Source organism: Lissotriton vulgaris, chromosome 2_1 (assembly GCF_964263255.1).
Source record: "Lissotriton vulgaris chromosome 2_1, aLisVul1.2, whole genome shotgun sequence".
Classification (NCBI taxonomy): domain Eukaryota; kingdom Metazoa; phylum Chordata; class Amphibia; order Caudata; family Salamandridae; genus Lissotriton; species Lissotriton vulgaris.
The window spans coordinates 1,190,070,315-1,190,092,261 of record NC_141687.1 but is presented as its reverse complement, the minus strand read 5'-3'; the positions used below and the strand labels follow the sequence as shown (position 1 = coordinate 1,190,092,261).

The window sequence follows — 21,947 nt, the reverse complement described above, 5'->3', positions numbered from 1 at the left end:
CTGATACTGCTCCTCCCAAAAGTGTGATTAACACATTTTTTTTTTCAATTGGCCCATAATCACACCGGTAAATTTTTTAAATGAATTGTTGTGGTACCAGTCCATTTCGGAAGATGACACATTTAAATGTTTCCATATATAGAAGATTGACAGGTTTAAACTACAGCAGAATTTTCACTCTGCTTTGACTAGCTGCTAAAGGTTGGGTCTGCATGTCAGCTTGTGGAAGTGAACTGCATTCCCATGTCATTAAATTAACTACTATATTTGAGGTGTAATATGAACAGACTGTCCTTTGAAAGAACTGGCTTTTTCAATTCACCAGAATGTTAAAAAGCTTCTGTGAATAGCTTGTCAAGGCCCCTCTTCCTAGTTAGCGATGCTATTGTGCCGCTTCATAATACCTGTAAGGATCAATAAGCGATGGAGGAAATATTTAATTTAAACATCAGCCACTGGTAAATTTCATATCCCTAATGCCAATTCTCTCATACTTTTATTGAAGTGTTTGGAAGATTAGTGGAATCAGCGCCTTGGGAATGAGGAACACAAATTCATGTTGTTAAAAGTAGTTTACAGCCATTCTCCAGTGGATGAAAACAAAAATATTATGGAAGAAGGACCGTTGGAAAAGGTTTTTGAACAGTCAAGGCCCTCCCACCCAGTATTAACAGATACATCTCTCCTCAGATCTAGAACATATGAGGAAGAGCTTTAGATCCATGGGGCCAGGTCCCTAAAGGACATCCTGTATCATATCAAAGTACTGGATCGTAGGTTAGTTTACTTGGCCCAGAAATCCATCAAACCATCATTAAAGGTTAACTCAATGCTGATTCAGATGGACAACACCATGGCCAGGTACCAACTGAACAAATAGAGGAATTCTCATGTGTGCTATATCAATGGAAGCTCAAGCCACATGCCTTTGGCTAACAAGGCACAGCATCAACCTCATGGCTATTGATTTACTAGGAGTGCAAACAAATAGCTGAATTCATTAAGTAGAATCATCTCAGAAACTCATAAATGCGTCATCATGGACAATGATCCAGCCAAATTTTCATTGAATGTGGAAAACATAAATAGATCACTACCTCAGAGAATGTACAATGACAATACTGTGGTATTTCCCACAGCTAAGGAAATTATGCATTGATCAGCTACTAAGGACCTTACCTTCACACCTATCCTTCAATACCTTAATATAGATCAGTTTAGTTTGTCATAAAAATAATTAAGTCCAAGACCTCAAAGGCTTCCTAGAAGTCTGCTGCCTGTGTTGATGAATGACAGGGTTGTTGATTGCCTAGGCTTCCTACATTTTATCTCGCCTTATCTCTCTTCCTTACACCACCCTGCAATGCCTGGCCTTTACCTCACTCTTTAAGGTTCTTTTTCATCCATGCTTTCTTCTTTTGTCACTATTTTCCTGTCTTTCACTTTATTCTTCCTTCTCCCTTTTCTGGCTGTCTGTTCTCTTGGTGTGGATCAATGTCTGATGAAAAGTAAGTCTAAGTCCCCGAAAATGAGTGCAGGTGCCTACCCCATGCCGCCACTTGCAAACATTAAGCACTGGATGGTGTCATAAAGTTTAGTTATGTGAAGACAAGAATACTTTTATTATAACCAAAGAGGACTAGTCATTGGTTAATAGATCTGAATCACCTATCAGAACCCCTACACAAGTGACTGATATTTATGCCAAAGGCCTTGGCCAAGGCCCTGCGCAGAATATAGGCTAGCATTAAAATGTACATTCACTGAGCTTAATTGACTGATTTCTGACTCCCTCCGATATTGACAGTTTTGTCTCCCACCATTCTGCCTCTGAACATTGAAGTAAACTGAGAGCACTTTTGCTATGTCATGTTTTACATTTACATGGAAGAGTTTATGCACGTCAGACAGTTTAAGATGGATTGTGGAGTGTATTAATTTTGGTACGAGAAAACCAATTAATGATGCCTAGGTTCTCAAAAGAAATGTTATATGAATGATTAGGCTTCCTTCTTTGGCATTATCTCCCTTTTTGAAATTTGCAAGCAGAAAACATCTTTGTTGACACTGACTTCAGAGCATAACTTTAAGATGACAACCTAATTTGCATTATCCTCAGTCCTGTTGGTGAATTGTTCTCTATTTTCCCAGGCATTATAATCCTTAACTAAACTTTTCCATTCTGCCCAAGAGAAACGGTAATACCTCAAATTAGAGAACTGTTGATACTTACATGTAATTATTCTATTTTGTGGGTATGTTGTATGTGTTTATATAACCCCCGTTTAGGCTTGTTTTGTGTTATCCCTCCTTGCTTCCCCCTAAATTCTGACCTTTACATTTTGTTTAAACTCCACCAGATGTGGGACAGGCACAGGCCATGTTTTTGGACATCTTTATAGACCTTAATGAGAACTAACATGCTTAAGGGTCTGGAAAAGATTGTTTCTTTGGACAGGGCTAAATAGCTTGGGTAAAGGATGTCCCCAATGACCAATGTCATATTATCACAATGAGGGGAAAATTGTGGACCGCCTCTGGTACCGATAGCTATAGTTGGCAGGCTGGAAAAAACCCTGCAGTGTTCAAGATGCTCTCCAGACTATGTAAAATTCTCTACCAAACACATCGATATCGTATGCCAAAAGTGTGGAACCATAACCTGTTTTGCTGCCTGTACTCGCCACAATGAATGATGCTAATGTTTCAGTTAGAATCCAGTTAATATCTATTTGTTATATGTTTTTCTTCATTCTTTGTAGCAACTCCAGAGATTCAAATGATGACCATACCTCCGGGCCAGTTTGTGATCACAGAGGCACCAATGGGTGCTCCTGTCAGCACAGGTCAGATGAAACCAGTCACTCAGGTAGGGTGGAAATCTGCACTTTGTGATCACCACAAGGTAAATGTTTTATTATGTTCTGTAGGGGAGCATGAGAAGCGTTTACTCCTAGGAGCGATCCTGCTCTGTAGCGCTACAGATACTAACAGATTTTGAATATTTTAATGAGAAAATTGGGGAACTCCTTCACTTTCTAGAAGAGCTTATTTGGAAAAGCTCAGTTCTTTATCATGGAAGTATCTCTGGTATCCATAAATAGTAGAATATCTCCATGCAAGTGTTGGATCACCATAACACTTTTTTAAATATCTATTTTTTTTAAAGTACTTAAAGAAAACATGTCTATAATTGGCAACGTTGCAAATTTTTTCGTTGTGAAAACTAAATCCATTCAGCCAAATAGAAGACAACTTACATTTGACTGAAAAAAACAGCAGGGGTTACTGGGCCCAACCATAGGAGCTGTGACCTTTTACTCCTGCTGTCCCGGGTCCTGACCTACTATGAGTCCTGAGTAACTGGGACAATTACCACCCAACAGCTGACTCTCTGTGGTAGAGAGTTGAGTAGTCCAAAGCTCTTTGAAGAGGAGGTAACTGTAAGGCATACACAGGTGCAAAACTCAAAGTACAGTGACAGCAGTAAGATGATTGTCTAGTCAAATACTTGCTTGTATGAAAAAAAGGACGCATTTAAATGTAAACACACAAAGTATACAAACAAAGCACTGAATAATCCCCACAGTCTCTTAAGGTTGGTGCACTAGCATTGTCCTCGGCGGAATTCACAAGTCCCTCCTTCCCTTCTAGTGGGGTTAATTATTCCTCATTTAATAGTGGAGGCGACTTCCAGATGAGGCCCTGGCTAGTCCCCACACAATCATGTCTACGTTTCGCCTTCAGAGTCAGTGTTAGGTGCTAGGTTTGTGCAAGTCCCCAGCAGGCATAATAGCCTCGAACAGTCTTACTGTAGCTGCCAAGCACAGGCGGAACAGGGTACTTCTTTGTTGGCTCCGGTTGTCCATTGCTGAGGACCAGTGACCTCCCGGGGTCATTTCCTGATGACGTTAGGCCTTCTCAGGTTTTGGGCAGTCTTTGTCGGTGTCAGACGTCCTCTCTCTGCTCCTGTTGCAATGGGTAAGTTTTCATTACAGCACATGTGCCACGATGATCCAGGGCAACGGCCCTGATTTCACAGAGGCCCCGTCCTGGCAAATGGGAATAGACTGTTTCAGCTCTCACATGGGTGATGTCCTTATCTTCATGGTGGATCCTCCATTGTCACACAGGGGTTGCCAAAGTCTGCTCCCGCATGGGTGACAACCTTATCTTCACAGAGGCCCCCTTCCTGGCTCAATTGGGATTGCCATCTTTAGCGCACCCAGGCGACTGACCTATTGATGCCCCTAGCTTAACGGTTGCCAACTTCCGCATGCACACATATAATGGCCCTAGCTTCTCAGTGGCCAACTTAACCACTCAACAGAGCGAAGACCCTAGCTTCACGATGGCTGCCTCCTGTCACACAGAGGATACTGACTGGAGTTCTCGAAAGGGCGATGGCCCTAAATTCACGGTGGCCACGTTCTGGTACATGAGGGGCCCCAATCTCAGCTCTCACAAGGGGCGACGGGCCAAGATTTTTTAGATCGGACAGGCGGCCCGCACTGTAGCAGCTGTCCCAGCTAGACCAGGCATCTCACACTTCATTCACTGGGATGCACTTGGCAGGATTCGCGTAGGGTCACACTCCCTCCAGGCATTCTCCTCCTCACAGGGTCTGATGACCTTTGCAGGCAAAAGGCTTGTGCTCCAGGGTCTGGGCAAATGGTCTTGACTTCCTTAGTGATGGCTCCTTACCTGTCAGGTAGTTTAGCAGACTCTGATCCCTAGTCCTGGTTCCAGCACCTAGAAGTCTTGTTGATCTTCCCTCCTGATGAGCAGCACTGTTGAACGACTTACGGGGCTCATGCTCCCACTTTTACAGTCAAAGTCCAGACACTGATGTGATTTGACGTCTGTTTTTTTTATATTCCTTTTGTGGGTGTCATCTTAATTCAAGTGCCCTCTCCTCTGCCATGTCCTTCGTCAAAGGGACAATCTACCAAAGCAGGCGTGGCTCCAATTTTGGTTGACCCACAACACACGCCAGGAGAGTAGCCCTGGATCACGCCTGGCTGTCAGCTTCTTCTGAAATATGCTCATAAAGGTTCAAAGGCCTAAGCTTTTTCCTCTTTCATGATTCCCAGGGGACTCTTGGCGGACCACCACCACTACCCTTACCTTTAAGGCGGTTGGATTTGCACTGGAAGCATTTGCACTGGAAGCAGCCTGGTCTCTGCTTCACTCAACTCAGCATCAAACTACAGCTAGCGGTACCCGCTGCGCGGGTCCCGCGTCGCGAGGGAGGTGACAGCAAACATCCTGTTGTTCCTTTGGGCGTGGAGCGATCCGAAGCTCCTAGACTCTGCAGGGCTGCGAGCAGGCGGGGAGGCGCAGGACTACCTGTCCCAGGAGCGCCCGCCCGCCCTAACTCACACCACCTGGCCAGCTCTCCCTGCAGGCTCCTCCCCCTTTTTGCCGACTGAAAAGCGAGCTGCACCGGACTACTGGTGGGACTCTTGGCGGACCACCACCACTACCCTTACCTTTGAGGCGGTTGGATTTTCACTGGAAGCAGCCTGGTCTCTGCTTCACAACTCAGCATCAAACTACAGCTAGCGGTACCCGCTGCGCGGGTCCCGCGTCGCGAGGGAGGTGACAGCAAACATCCTGTTGTTCCTTTGGGCGTGGAGCGATCCGAAGCTCCGAGACTCTGCAGGGCTGCGAGCAGGCGGGGAGGCGCAGGACTACCTGTCCCAGGAGCGCCCGCCCGCCCTAACTCACACCACCTGGCCAGCTCTCCCTGCAGGCTCCTCCCCCTTTTTGCCGACTGAAAAGCGAGCTGCACCGGACTACTGGTGGGACTCTTGGCGGACCACCACCACTACCCTTACCTTTGAGGCGGTTGGATTTGCACTGGAAGCATTTGCACTGGAAGCAGCCTGGTCTCTGCTTCACTCAACTCAGCATCAAACTACAGCTAGTGGTACCCGCTGCGCGGGTCCCGCGTCGCGAGGGAGGTGACAGCAAACATCCTGTTGTTCCTTTGGGCGTGGAGCGATCCGAAGCTCCTAGACTCTGCAGGGCTGCGAGCAGGCGGGGAGGCGCAGGACTACCTGTCCCAGGAGCGCCCGCCTTAACTCACACCACCTGGCCAGCTCTCCCTGCAGGCTCCTCCCCCTTTACGTTAGTTACCTATTAACACTTTGGACAGACCCGCTGCGCGGGAGCGCACGGGAGCGACCGGGAGAAGCCCGGGACCGTCTGTGGCCGTCCGGGGCCGGCAGAGGTCGGGTCGGGCTACCCCCCTAACATTAATTTCCCATTTTCACTGTAGTACTTGGTATCCACTAGCTGGTGTTTTTTAAGTGTATTACCAGGCCATTGTCACTGTAGCTGCTACACTGTTGGTAGAACTCATTTCATTTGATTGTGGGTTGTTGAATTGATTGTCTGTTTGCACATTGTGATTAGTGCCAGATCTGTTTGTGTACGGCTCAAAAATGACCTTACGGTCAGGTAAAGAAAGGCAAGTCCAGGTCTCCACCTCCAATGGTACTTTTACAGGTACGATCAACCAGTTTTTTAAACGCACCACCACTATATTGGAGAAGGAAATAGCTCTTGCCGAAAAACGCCTATCGCTTGACCTAATCACAGGCAAGCGATCCTCACTTGGTAAAATTAATGAGGCTGTCTCTCCTGTCCCACTTTCCCTACTGAATGAAGATAGCTCCGATGTTAATGTAGATTTAGTGGTAGTAACTGCTTCCGCAAGTCAAACACTGGATTTAGAGGGGGCTAGTAAAGATAGTGTACCTGTCACGGCCCACGATAATATGGTGAACGGAGGGACTATTTACCATGACCTGTCTGGTGAGGAAACAGGTCTTTCAGACTCCCCCAATCTTACCTTAAGTACTGAGCGAGCAAATTCATCTATCCACTCACAACACCCACCCACTCACAATCCTAGGAAACACAAAAGGGTAGATTCGCACGATTTAGGGGAACACACTGAGGGTTTGAGAACTACCTTTATATCCCCCACACAGATACCCACTTCCATGGCAGTGGTTCAACCTAAGGAACATAATACCACAGTCAACATCGTAGAAGGAATACTTCTGGCTAAAATAGAGTTATTGATTAAATCCTTACCGTTATTCGTACGGACCAGATTACTAAACACAAAAATGGACTCTTTAGATACACTGGTAAAAGACAATATAGCGGCAACTAATAGAATTCACGCCACTCTAGCCTTTAAGGGTATAGCCCCAACAGCCCCGACTCTTCCGAAGGCTAACATTGTGAATAATAAAGATGGGGGTAATAGATTGAAAACGGGACCACCTACCACAAAAGTTCCGCAGCAAAAACCCGTTCCTGTCATAAAGAAAAAATCTATTACTGAGAGTATACCCCAGCAAAAGGTCACGGAAGTCTCTACAACGCATCCCCCTGCTAGGAAACATCCTATCCCTACTAGACATCATGACCAAAGTACACGGCCCGGGATTTAATCAGTTCCAAGAAAAGAATGCGTGAACCTCCCCCCTGAGTCACTACCTTATACCATCATCTTAACTGGCGTGGCTCCCCTTGGGGATGGTAAGAGAGAAACACACAAAGATCTTTACAACAAGGTAACATTCTGGTTAAACAAAAATCGCCCACTCCCTCCAAACTCGAATATTGAAATCCTTAATGTTAGGAGGGTGGACTGGGTAGGTTACAGTAAAAAAGATCTTGAGGGGGATTGTGTGGTAATCAGCTTTAGAGAGCCATGGGTTGCTGATTATATTAGTAGGGAACCAAGATATGGTAGACTTGGGGATGTACAGACTCTATCTCTGCATTATTTTTATCCCGCACTAAATTCTAATAGAGTCTAAACACCGTACCATCACTTTAGAAGGGAAAGACCTAGAGATAGATTTCATTTTGAAACACCTATCTACCCACTGTTTCAGCCCCACCTCTCGAACCGGTTTGCCCCCTTATCTGGTCTGGATGGTGTGGACTGACTTGATAATGAGCCTTCGGTAACTGGGTTGACTGGAGCCACAGTGAATTGTTCCCCCACCAATCCTATATCTATAACGGACAGGATCGTACCAGAGTATAGAGAAAGCGCCCAGGGGAGGATAGGAAGGGGTGAAACCTCCAACCACACTCCTAGACCCTTGACCTTTTGGGGGAACGTGGATCCAGTTGATAAATTGCCAAAGACACCAACACATACCCTTACGGTCTTATCCTGGAACATTGCGGGGTTAAAGGGGAAATTGTCAGAGGCTGATTGGGGGTCTTTTGTGGATCTACACGATGTAATTATACTACAGGAAAGTTGGTCAACTGATGCCATTTATCGGGTTGGTTACCTCAATTATTATAAACCAGCCTGTAAAGGTTTAAAAGGTCGCCCCTCTGGAGGCCTTGTTATTTGGATCAGACAATCCTTAGGCTTTAAAATCATAGACCTTCCTACTTCTAGTAATGATATATTAGTCCTGAAATTAACCAGTAAAAATAACCAAGACCTCATCCTGATTAATATATACGCAAGAGGGCGACCTGGTGGGAAGTCAATGAGAACGGCAGATGATTTAGATTCCCTACTGAATAACATTGACAGAGATAAATGCGTAATGGTGGCAGGGGATTTCAATTGTTCATTTGAACCGATTCCCAATTTGGAAAATGGGGGATATGGGGAAGTTGATCAAATTTGGAACATTCCCCATTTAACTATTCCACCTGTCAAAAAAGTAACTGAGGCTGTTATGCAGTGGTTAGGTCTTTGCCTCGAATGGGATCTACGAGCAGCGAATGGGAGGACAAAATCAGACCAGATGGGAAATGCTACATTTGACAACTCCCATTATTCTAGCCGTATTGATTACTTCCTAATTAGGATGGAGTTCTGGAACCTACTAGAGGATATGGAAATAGTCACAAGGCCAGAAAGTGATCATAATCCTCTAGTAATAAACCTATTAATAAATGGTGATCCACATACAGATACTGTAACCAATTTTGTTACTGCCGAGGCTGTTCTTACGAACGATTGTAGAAGGGTACGTGGGGCTAGGTTTCTGGATAATCCCACCATTATTGATAAGGTTTCAAAAGAGGTTTTAGCAGCTACGAATCTGATGGCGCCCATATTAAATGAAGGTACATCACTAGAACAAATTGGGATGATTCATGAGTCCCTTTTTAACAAAATTAAAACTTTTTTTATTGAACCAGTAAAAAGAAGGGAAAATGGCTCGGCTCAAACAGGAGCGAAATGGTATAATAAGACTTGCCGCCTTGCCCATAGCTCCCTGATAGCTGCTATTAAATCTAAGTCAGCTATTGATATTAAACAAGAAAGGGTTAATTATAAGAAGGTGCTTAAGCAGGCAAAAATAAACTGGGATGAACAACGTTGGTTAGACTTATATAATGCCAGTACTTCCACTAACCAACAAAAATTCTGGGAGGTTGTGAAATGGGGAGGGACTGGGGACCAGCAAGTACCTGTCAATTATGTCCCTGCTGAGAAATGGGTCAAGCATTACTCGGCACAGTTTAGTAACACGGAACGGATCTCCCTTAACATTAGGGAAGATACCAGTGTTCCGACTGTGGTGCCCTCACTTGATCAGATTGTCTTCACAGAAATGGAAGCTATTAAAGCTTTAAAACAAGTGCAGAATGGAAAAGCTCCTGGAATGGACTGTGTCCCTGCGGACCTTTTTAAGTATGCTCAAGTACACTGGGTCCCTTATATAACCATCTTAGCGAATGCCATAGCTAGAGGGGTCAGAATACCAGACTCGTGGAAAGGGGCGGAGATATTACCCGTGTATAAAAAAGGGGATAGAACTGATGCGGGAAACTATCGACCCATCAGCCTTATCGACGCCCTACAAAAGGTAATCGCCAGAATGCTGCTAGGCAGAATCCAGCTCTGGATGACAGAAGTTGACAGCCTGTCTCCATTGCAGGCTGGCTTCAGGGCTAATATTAGCACAGTTGACCAAATACTCAGATTTGTTATGATCTACTGGAAGACTGTGTTCTTAAGAGGAGGCACTATATTCGCAGCATTTGTGGATCTCAAATCTGCGTTTGATTTGGTCCCCAGAGGAAAGATGTGGGCAGCTTTAAGGAGAATGGGTGTTCCTACTGCCCTCCTAGAACTTACAATCAGGATGCATGAGGAAAATTTCGCCAGAGTTAGATGGGGTCGTCCGTGTCAGGTAACGGACTCCTTCCCCGTGACCCGTGGAGTGAGACAGGGCTGTGTCCTGGCCCCTACCCTATTCATACTTTTCATCAACCAGGTGGTCAAGTTCCTCTCAGCTACCCCGACAGATGCACCAACACTGGGTGGGACCAAATTTCCCCTTTTAATCTTCGCTGACCCATCTGGCTAAAACTCAGATGGGTCTTCAGGTGGCTATTAACAAATTTGTGGACTTTTGCAATGAAAATGACCTCGAAATTAATGTTTCTAAAACCAAGTTCATGGTCCTGACAAAAAACAAACCACTGAGGGGTCATGTAACGATGAATGGGTCTAGCCTAGAACAGGTTGAGGTTATGACATACTTAGGTGTTGCAATAGATTATAGATTACGCTGGAAAGAACAAATAGGGGCACTTAGTCTAAAATTTGCTCGTTTATCTGGTTGTTTAGTGAAAGAGCAACGTTGTTCCTTGACCAAAAGGGTTTTACCTGCGCTTAAAATTTATAGCGCCAAAATTAGTACTGCCATACTTTACGGGGCTGACATATGGGGGAGTGTGGATTTGGCTGTTCTAGATAGGATCCAGAACAAATTCTTTCGCAACTTAGTCAGTCTCCCTCCTTCCACGCCAGCATTACCACTCATGCTGGATATGGGCTTTTATTCTATTAAACATCAAGCCCAATATAGGATGGTGGCGTTATGGAGACGCATATGGTCTACCCTGGAACTTGCCATGTTTGCCCAAGAGATACAGGATGTAAGAGCACAACAGGGGGCAGGGGATATACCCTGGTTTAAATCTATCAAGAATACTCTTACTAGAATGGGTCTTTATTCGCTTTGGTCAGAGCCGGGTACTCACATCTTCCCATCAAAGAAAGATTTTAAACTTCTCTTCTGGTCCTTGGTTAAAGAAGAACATGTTGTGCTCTCGGAGAAACCTAACCTGACAGGCTTGTTTCTGATTCACAAAGTAGTTCCACATACAGAGACCTATTGGGACATTATCCTAAAAAGTTTAGACAGGAAACTTTATCATCAGTTTCGTATAGGTACTTTGCCACTAAGGGATTTTACTAGTGGATGGCAGAACCCAGAGTCCACATCTTGTCCCTGTTGTTTTGAAAGCAAAGAATCAATAGGTCATTTTCTATTTGTATGTACTGCTTACCACGAACCACGCCATAAGTGGCTGAAGCCAATATGTAATAGACTAAACACCAGGGCGAGCAGGGAAGCACTGATCATCCTGAGATTCAACACAGCCGAATGGCTATCCATAGGGCTGGCAAAATTCCTTGGGTGGGCCTGGTTAATTAGAACAAGGTATGTTCGTAGCACTTCAAGCTGAAAAATTAAAATAGCCTGCCATAGCCTATCTATCATACTTGGGCAGTACTAATGTATTGTTTTTTTTTTTATATATACTTGTTTTAATCTTTTTACGGACGTCTTCTCATGCACATTTAATTGAGCTTTTTAAACAAATTCTTCTTTGTCTGTTTAAAATTTTCATATTCTTGTTGTATGTCTTGTATTATTATGCTTGTCTTTTATGAAGAAAATTCAAAATAAAGACGTTAAAAACTGAAACTGAACTGATTCCCAGGTTCTTCAGTGCCAGCCTTATCAAACTCACCATCTCCTTGACAATGAGCCCAGGCCCTACTGACCAGTAACTGTTTCTTAATGAAAGAAACTGTTGATGTGCCCATAGGAGGTTCAGTTCCCTTTCTTCATTCAATGTGGTCCCATCGCAGCCCTCAAGAATGTCAGCAATCCGCTTCTCCTGTCTGGGGGTTGCAGTCCTCACCACCGCTAGCCTATCCAGATCCTTGGCTTCTAAATTGGAACCCACAGGCCTCAATGTTATGTACCATGCACAGGCACACATACATTCTAGCATGCACACACTTAATTATCACTTGTACGGTGCAACACACAATCACAGTGTAGGCCAAAGGTGAATTAAGTGCACAGAAGTGGAACTTTGCATGAGTGGGCAAGTAGGCACCACTCCTGTGGTACAGGTATTTATTTATTTATTAATTTATTTATAAATAGGCCTGTTCACACTACTGATTGCTACTAAACACAAAGCCCCCACTGCCCTCGCAGCACTTAACACTTGGTAAGGTCTGTAGCCCTTACCATTACGAGAATAGTTATTGGTGCGCCCCCTCCCAGTCTTAAAAGACAGTATTAGAATGACATAGGCCTAGGTCATGGTGCACACCCATGATCCTGTTCGCCCATGACCAAAAAACAGTAACAGGTACCTAGATATCCATGCAACTGGGATACCTGCTGCAGGTATGCACATCTGTCTCCATGCAGGGGACTTTTTCATCTTACCTACTGTTTTAAGAGCTTAAAAGTAAAGGGAAAATGTAGACTCTTAATAGCTCTATGCATACAGTGGCTGTCTGAGGTTGCAGAATTAAGAATTCTGAAAGCTGCCAACCTTCTGATCATGTAGTGCAGGGCCAGTGAATCAGTTTGATTTTACCAGCTGATTGAGAACCACTATTGAACATTAATACCTTTCTTAAGCCTGTTTGTGACTGAAAACGTTGATTTCACTGCCATTTTTGCTTCCACTCGACGTTTAATGACACTTTCTGTTTTCTACTTTTTCTTGTGGGGACTGTCGTTTTTCTGATTTTCTCCTCACATTTTCTGAACTACCACGCTTGCTGGCTCTTACACGTGGTGGTCCTATGGAGAAGTGGTCCTGGAAGGATGTGCTTTATGTATGTGTAATCTGCCTTCTGGGCTTTTATCCCATCAAGAAGTGTAAAAAGGTTCAGATACAGAGAGTACTCAACACGAGAAGTTGGTCAATCAGCATTGCAGTCTCGCTGCTCCAATCTTGCAAGGGAGGCACCATCCTCCTCTTCTGCCCTAAGTATGAACTGTTCTGAACCCCCTACCCTGGGATCACCAGGCCATTCCTCACATTATTTGCTTTCCCGGTCCATGTTAAGGCTCTCAACTGTGAGGCATTTGTGATCTCGCCACTTCAAGTCGAGGAATTCAATGTGGAGGGTTTGAAGAAATACTTGTATTATGTTGAGATGATCTTCTCTGTTGTGGTCTGGTAAAACGTGAGTGCTTTGGAGTAAAGAACTGAAACTCCCTCACGCCCTTTGACTGCCAGGGCTAGGCCCTGGGAGTACATCATTAAGGGCCAGATGTTCGATCCTTCCATTGTGTGAGTCACAAATTGTGTTGTTTTTGACTCGCAAAATGGAATGTACAACAGTGTCTTAAACACTGTTTGCAATTCCCAATGGGGGATGTGACTGCTTTTCAAATTAGGCAGTTTAAAAAAAAAACTGCTGCCCATTTTTCCTAAAGGAAAAACAGGATGCATTTTAAAAAGAAAAATGTAACATTTCTGCTTCATTTTTTGGTAAACTGCAAGTGTGTACATAGAAGTTTCTACTTCCTATTTAGGAAGCGACGCCCTTGGCATGCCCCTTCCTAATAGCGAGTCGCAAACCCTGTTTTGCGAGTCGGTAATAGGTTATCAATCTGCAAAATAGGGTTTGTACATTGCACAGACCTATTTTGCAGTTGCAAACAGTCCGATTTACCATTTGCCCTCGCAAAAAAAAATGTTGTACATCTGGCCTTAACAGCTGTCCCCCACTGGAGATGCTGCCTTCTGTGGGGCTTGCACCCATTCCTGTGGCAGATGACTCCTTGCAGCTTAGAGCTCAAGAAAATTCAACTTCTCCAGAATCAGCATTGCCCATTTCATTGCTCACTCTTCCAGTTTTGATGCTGGCTCGTCAACCAGCCCACCTAGGCCTGCATCTTCTGCCACCGTTGCAGCTGGATGAGTCCAGAAAGCATAGGCATTCTCAGTTTACAGAAGACCTTCAAAAGACAGAAGAGCAAAGAAAGCCTTTTCAATTGCTCTAACGACAGAAGGTCCGAGAGACTATGAAGAATCAGATCTCATTCCTTACATGATTCTGGAACAAGAAAGGATACATTTGTATCTTATTCTTTCTCTTGCAAGAGCAAATATTTAGCCAAAATACTGGGCTTGCTTGCTCACAGGGGTTCTATCTTGGATGACATCCTCAACTTTTATGAGTTCTCCAACAGACCTGCCAAAAGACTTAAAATCAAAGCATCAACCTGTCTATAACACATTCATCTCCAAAACTAGTATAGGTAGGCCACAAGGTAGCCACTGGTGGAATTAGACCGTTGGTGTGTGCCATGAAAAGGAAACACTGACATCATGATTCTTGTGCCTTTTTTCTGTGAGATGTCTTTGTGACATTCCCTTTTGTGTTGTCGGAAACAGTAAACTGTCTTTGTTTTAGCCTCCTCCGTTCCTCCTCAAGAGGGAAACAAAAGGATGGATGCTGTTGGTTAGAAGGTCTGTACTTCCTCTTCTACAGAATTGAGGGATGCAAATTCCAATTCCCTTCTTGCCAGTTAGAAGGAGAGTTCTGCTACTCACTGGATTGCTCAATTGACTAGATACCTATTGAAGATAGAAACAAAGCAAATCATAAAGGATGAAATTATTACTTCGACCCAAACTATCCGCATAATTACATATTCAGCTATTTGGGATGCTAGAAGTAGTTATTATAATTTACAATGAGGGCTCCTCTTGGATGAGGCTTAGGTTCAAGGCATATGAGCTGCAGATCTCACACTGTGCTTTAGATCGCCACCTGGTGTTTGGCTCAGATGATTGCATGTTGTTATCGTCTTGGAAGAAGTCTTTGTAGTCACGAGATAGGTGACTCCTCCCTTGGACGATAGTGCGCATTGGGCATCGACTCCATCCTTAGACTGTTTTTTTCCGCCACTTGGTTCGGATGAAACTTTTCCACTCCGGTTCGAAATATACTTTTCAAGTACTTCGACGCGTAAAAATTTCTTCAAACTTCAACAAACAACTTTCAATATCGATAAACATCGACTCGACTTCATCAGCTCGATTCCGGTCGTCGACACGGGCCATTGGGCCTACACACACAGTGAGGCCTACACCTCATGGAAAGGACGCCATTGAAAAGATGCCCCAAGTGTGGAGCAAAATTTCTACACAGTGACCATCACGAGGTCTGTAACCTGTGCTTATCGCCAGAACACGACGAATCCAGCTGCACAGCCTGTGCATCCTTTGGATCGAAAAAGACCATTCGAGATCGGAGGGCCCATTGATGCGATATGCAGAGATCAGCTCTGGAACCAGTAGATATCTTCGACTAAGGACCATGCGTTCCAGAAGAAGATTCCAATGATCTCCAGATCGTGTCCGAGGCAGATGACTCTGATAACTCCATACCTTTGGGTCAACGCGTGAGTACCACTGCCCCTACCCCAGCTGAAACATCAAAATCGAAGGCAACGGTCAACAATCCGTCTGTGGGGCCCAGTCGAGACCGAAAGAACACTTCGAAAGCCCCACCATCAAGCCCGGCTCTGAAGAAAATAATAAAGCCTTCCGGTAGCTCCATACAGTGCAAACCGCATGTGCCGATACCACCTCCCTCGGCACCGAAACAAACACAAGTCCCGGTTCCGAAAGACATTCCAAAACCGTTGACTCCGAGAGATAAATCAGCTCCAAAAACAACAAAGCCTGTTTCCGATGCCCCAAAACCAGCTTCCACTCCGAAGCCGATACCCTCGATGCCGAAACCGACAAAGCCTGCTTCCGATGCTTCAAAATAAAAAAAACAGGCTTCGGCTCCAAAGACAATATCTACAGTGCCGAAACCTACGCCAAAGGACTCAACATCGGCTCCTAAGGCTAAAGACAAGCAACAAACAGGTTAGTAACCGAAAAAATCGGCGCCGAAGGCTGTGCCTCAAGAAGAGGAGCTTTTCCAACCAGATTCACTTGTGGGACACCCCCGCGCCGCACGGCCACCAGCTGCTGCGTGTGCCCCTTTGCCCTGCCACTTCTCCTCGCTGCCGCTGACCACGCCCCCTCCGGCGTGGTCCGTGATCGCCTGCCGGCTCTCCTGATACTGCTGCTAGTTGGTGTTTTTGCCCTGTTTTTGCCCCCATTTGTGCCTGTATTTTTATTAAGTTTGTTGTGCCTGTGTTTACGTTTCCTTCCTGTTTGTCCGCCTACCTCGCCGCCCTCCGCTCTCCCTTCCCGCCACCGCCGCTTTCCCCGCCCCTTTTTCTCTTCTGTACCCTCCCCGCTCCCGCCTCCCAGCTGCTCCGCCCACCCGCGCACTTCGCCTTAAATGGCGACCGTGCGAACGCGCAGCGGTCACGCGCAGCGGGCGCGCCGATTGTGCACCGAAGGCGCGCCAAAGGTAAGCCCGTCTGCGCCCGTCCGCGACGGGATCGCGACCAGCGCCAGGACCCCTGGCCCACGAAGACCCCGATCGACCCGCCTGTCGTACTCCTCCGCCACCCTCATCGCACTCAACACCGGCCGACTCCCAGAATGCCACCAAGCCACTCCACGACGCACCCACGGACCTTTCTGCTGCCACGCCTGCAAATTCACCTGTATCCGGACCTGCCTCGCACCAGCACCCGCCAAGCCGAACACCAGCAGCACCCACCTCAAGTGCATCCTGCTCAACACCCGCTCCATCCACAGACACGCCATCGAACTCTGGAACCTTCTAGACGCCACAGCCCCTGACGTTGCCTTCCTCACGGAGACCTGGATGAACGCCTCTTCAGCTCCCGACATCGCCATCGCTATCCCAGAGGGCTACAAGATCGTCCGGAGGGACCGCAACGCCAACCAGATGGGAGAAGGCATCGCCATCATCCACAGGAACACCATCCGTCTCACGACCAGCACCGACAACACCCTGACCAGCGCCGAACACCTGCATTTCCAGATCCACACCAACCCGAACACCACCCTCAGAGGCACCCTGATCTACCGACCTCCGGGACCACGCACACAATTCAGCGAGGACATCGCCGACTTCGTCAGCCCGCATGCCCTCCCCTCCGCTGACTACATCCTCCTGGGGGACCTCAACTTCCATCTGGAGAACAACAACGACCGCAACACCAGCACCCTGCTCGACAACCTCGCCAATCTTGGACTCAAGCAACTGGTGTCCACCCCCACCCACCTCGCCGGACACACACTCGACGCAGTCTTCTCTTCCAGCACAGACATCGACTTCAGCCACGCCACAGAGCTTCAATGGACGGACCACAGCTGCGTCCACTTCACCTTCAAGAGAACGACGACCCACCACCACCAGCAACAGGCCGCCCGCAGAAGCTGGAACAAGATCACAGCAGACCAGCTCGCCACCTCCCTGAGCCAGCACCCTCCTGTCAGCTCAGCGAACCCCAGCCAGGCCGCCGACAACCTCACGAAGTGGATCAGCATCTGCGCGGACGAGCTCGCCCCGCTGAGGACCCCGCCCAGCAGACCCGGCAGCAAGAAAGCCCCGTGGTTCACCGACGAACTCAAGAGCTCCAAGAAGAACTGCCGAGCCCTCGAGAAAGTCTGGAGAAGGGAACCTACACCGGACAACAGGACCTCCTTCAAGCTTGCCACCCGGAAGCACCACCAGCTGATCCGCGCCGCCAAGAAAACAGCATTCAAGGACAGGTTGGACAACAACGCACACAACTGCAAGGAACTCTTCAACATCGTGAAAGAGCTTTCCAACCCCAGCGCAGGAAACAACGACATCACCCCATCGCAAGACCTCTGCAACTCCCTCGCTTCATACTTCCACAACAAGATCGCGGACATACACAACAGCTTCAACAACCAACCAACGCACACCATGACCGAACAACCACCCCCCACCACCACCCTCCACGCCTGGACCCCGATCAGCACCGAAGACACCATCCGCACGATGAACTCCATCCACTCCGGATCACCGACCGACCCCTGCCCTCACCACGTCTTCAACAAGGCCGACGCTGTCATCGCACCCCACCTGCGAGACATCATCAACACATCCTTCAACACCGCCACCTTCCCTGAGAGCTGGAAGCACGCCGAACTCAGCGCTCTACTCAAGAAACCAACAGCGGACCCCACCGAACTCAAGAACTACCGCCCCATCTCGCTCCTCCCGTTTCCAGCCAAAGTCATCGAGAAGACCGTCAACAAGCAGATGGCCGCCTTCCTCGAGACAAATGGATCCCTCGACCCCTCACAGTCCGGCTTCCGAGCCAATCACAGCACCGAGACCGCCCTCATCGCCGCCACCGATGACATCCGAGCCCTGATGGACAATGGAGAAACAGCGGCCCTCATCCTCCTAGACCTCTCCGCGGCATTCGACACTGTCTGCCACCGCACCCTAGTACAGCGCCTCAGCAACATCGGAATCCAGGACAAGGCGCTGGAATGGATCATCTCCTTCCTCGACGGAAGAACACAGAGAGTCCGCCTACCACCGTACAAGTCAGAGGCCTCCGAAGTCATCTGCGGCGTCCCTCAAGGATCATCTCTGAGCCCCACCCTCTTCAACGTCTACATGAGCCCCCTCGCGGCCATCGCACGCAAACACAACCTCAGCATAATCTCCTACGCCGACGACACCCAGCTGATCCTCTCCCTGACCAACGACCCCGCCTCCGCCAGAGCCAACCTGCACGAAGGGATGAAAGAGGTAGCCGAGTGGATGACGACCAGCCGCCTGAAACTGAACTCTGACAAGACGGAGGTCCTCATCCTCTGCTCTTCACCCTCCGCCTGGGACGACTCCTGGTGGCCTCCCGCCCTGGGCACCGCACCCAAACCGACAGACCATGCACGCAACCTGGGCTTCATCCTGGACTCCTCCCTCTCCATGACCAGGCAAGTCAACAACGTCTCCTCGGCGTGCTTCAACATCCTACGCATGCTACGGAAGATCTTCTGGTGGATCCCCACCGAGACCAGGAAGACCGTCACCCAGGCCCTCGTCACCAGCCGACTGGACTACGGCAACGCCCTCTACGCCGGTACCACCGCCAAGCTCCAGAAGAGACTCCAGCGGATCCAGAACGCCTCAGCCAGACTCATCCTCGACATCCCACGAACCAGCCACATCTCCGGACATCTGAGAGACCTTCACTGGCTCCCCGTCAACAAAAGAATCACCTTCCGCCTCCTCACCCACGCACACAAAGCCCTACACGACCAAGGCCCGAGCTACCTCAACAGCCGGATCAACTTCTACGCTCCCAAACGCCACCTCCGATCAGCCAACCACGCCCTCGCCGCCGTCCCCCGCATCCGAAGAGCGACTACAGGAGGAAGGTCCTTCTCCTACCTGGCCGCCAAGACCTGGAACTCCCTCCCTCCCGACCTGCGCCTGACCCAAGACCGCCTCTCCTTCAGGAAGAAGCTGAAGACCTGGCTGTTCGAGCAGTAGCGGCACCGCCCCCCCCCCCCCCCCCCCCCCCAACGCCTTGAGACCCTACGGGTATGTAGCGCGCTCTATAAGTGTCTTTGATTGATTGATTGATCCTTTACAAAAGAGGATCTACATTGATCCAGAAACAGGACATGTTTCCACTACACCACACAGGAAGAGGAAGTCAGATGCAGCACCTACACCTCCAGTGCCTGTCAAGAAGAAGGACTCTGCCACATCTCCTATGCACCCTTCTTCTCCTGTATCTCCTTCTCCTCCTTTTCCTTTAAACATTTCACCTCAAAATTCTCCTCCTCCCTCTCCAACACATACACCTCCTCAGGATGTTGATGATGAATATAGCATGGGGGAGGGAAAGACCCAGATGACCCGTTTCCCTACCCAACAGGTTCACCAGACTGGGAGTACCCAAACCCACAGGATGTACCAGATATTCCTGACCCACATACATATCCATCTAAACCTTCTCCTCCAGAAGACAATATTGGGTTTGGACACCTAATTAATAGGGCTGCCATCTATCACAATGTCACCATGCATTCTGATGAAGCAGAGGAAGATTTTTTATTAGACACTTTTGAAGACTCCCAAAAATCTGTGCAAATGCTGCCAATGATTAAAGGAGTCATTGAACATGCACCAGAAGTGTTTAAAGATCCTGTATGAGCTAGAATCATAAACCCAAGGATAGAGAAAAAGTACAGACTGTCTCCTGGGGACCCTGCCTACATTAAAGGACAGCTACCCTTAGACTCCCTAGTAGTCTCAAAGGCAAGGAAAAGAGCAAGTTCCCAAACATCAGGCGAAGCTCCACCTCCTGATAAAGAATCAAAGATCATAGATGCTTCAGGGAAAAGAATAGCTGCTCAAGCTAGCAATACATGGCGCATCTGAAAGAAAGAGGTTAGTGTTAGATTCCTTACATTGAAATATCCCCAGGCGTCACACTGGATCCCGAAAGTTTTCGTCAGCACCCCTGCGCGTCGCTAGGCTCTGCGTCCGTCGTTTGCGTCGTGATTACCGGGATGACGTCGTCGGAGTACTTAGACGCCGCACTCGCGAGCTGACGTCAGTTCTTCTTTTTTCCGCGCCAGCAAGCGCAGATCCGGGAAGAGCAGTACTCTTAGTCATTCTTTGACTAACTTTTTGATCTCTTTTGGATCACTTCTCGAGTCGACCTTCGACTCGCGGTGCCGGTAGGGATGCCCGGGTTTAAACCCTGTGAGGACTGTCACCGATTTGATGTCGGTGACCGACCCCCACCGCCGGTGCCTTTACTGTCTCGGGGCGGACCATGATGACACGTCGTGCCCCGACTGCCGGGCCTTCACCTCGAAGGCTAGGTGGGAGCGGTACCGTAAGCGGCTCGAGCTCCGGCAGTCGGCCCGCGCCGCTCGAGGTCCCGGTCTAGGAGGAGGTCGAGGGACCGGTCGTGGGGCCGCAGTCATCGCCGCTTGACGAGTCACCACCACTCGTCGGGCTCCAAGTCCTCAGGTAAGTCGAGGCACTCGAAGAAAAAGTCGAAGAGGCGTCATCGCTCTTCCGACTCCCCACCCCCCGACGCTCGCGCGACGCGGCCGGGGGTTCCGGCAACACCACCCACGCGGCTCTGCCGGAGCCGCAAGCGCCGCGTCCAGCTCCACACCCGCCAGTCCTTGGGCTGCACGCGACGCCGGAGGACATCAGTGCCTTCCTCATGGTCATGAGGAGTCACTTCCCTCCGTCGGACCCTGTCGAGTCGCCTTTGGGCCCGCGGGTCCATCTGGGAGTCCCAGTGGGCCGGCGGCTCCTTCCCGGCGCCGCCGGTTGCTTCGGCGCCGTCGATGACTCCGGTCCCAACGCTGCAAGACCCCGCAGGATCCAGGCCTGGATCCGGGTCGTCACCAGTCGACCTTACGACCCCTCTGCTGGCGCCGACCCCGAGGGTGTCACCCATGACGCCGTCCCCGGACGACGTCGTCCCCAGTTCCAGCCCCGATCTGGGTCCGGCGTCGGACTGGCGCCGTCTCCGGCGCTGATGGGTGAACAATTCATCTATCATTTTTTCCTGACTATCAGTAGATGGATGACGAGGGGGACTGGGAGGGGTCTGAGGACCCTCTGGCACAGCAGTGCCAGTTCAGCCAGGACTGGGCAGATGAGCTGGGGGAGGCCGGTGATATGGACACTTCGCCCGACACTGGATTTGTCTCTCCTCCTACCGTGGCTATGGGGGAGGGGGCTGCTTATAGCTTGGTGTTGACTAGGGCAGCCAAGGCCTTGGCTCTTGAGCTCCCTGTCGCGGCCGTGAGGACTAACCTCCTCACTTAGGTGCTCAAACCGCAGGAAGGGCGGGATGCAGCACGCTGCTCCATACAGTGTGGAATCGATACCACAGAATCGCTGGGTAGGGCGA

The 21,947-nt window shown here is 48.5% G+C and overlaps 1 protein-coding gene across 2 annotated transcripts in view; it reads left to right on the top strand.

Moving 5' to 3' along the window:
• PRDM10 (PR/SET domain 10) overlaps positions 1–21,947 on the top strand; it is a 1,138,198-nt gene that overhangs the window by 1,012,197 nt on the left and 104,054 nt on the right. For both annotated transcript variants that reach the window (XM_086956905.1, XM_086956904.1), the window contains exon 22: positions 2,763–2,869. In XM_086956905.1, the coding sequence (XP_086813031.1) occupies positions 2,763–2,869 (107 nt within the window). The remainder of the gene's footprint in view (positions 1–2,762; positions 2,870–21,947) is intronic.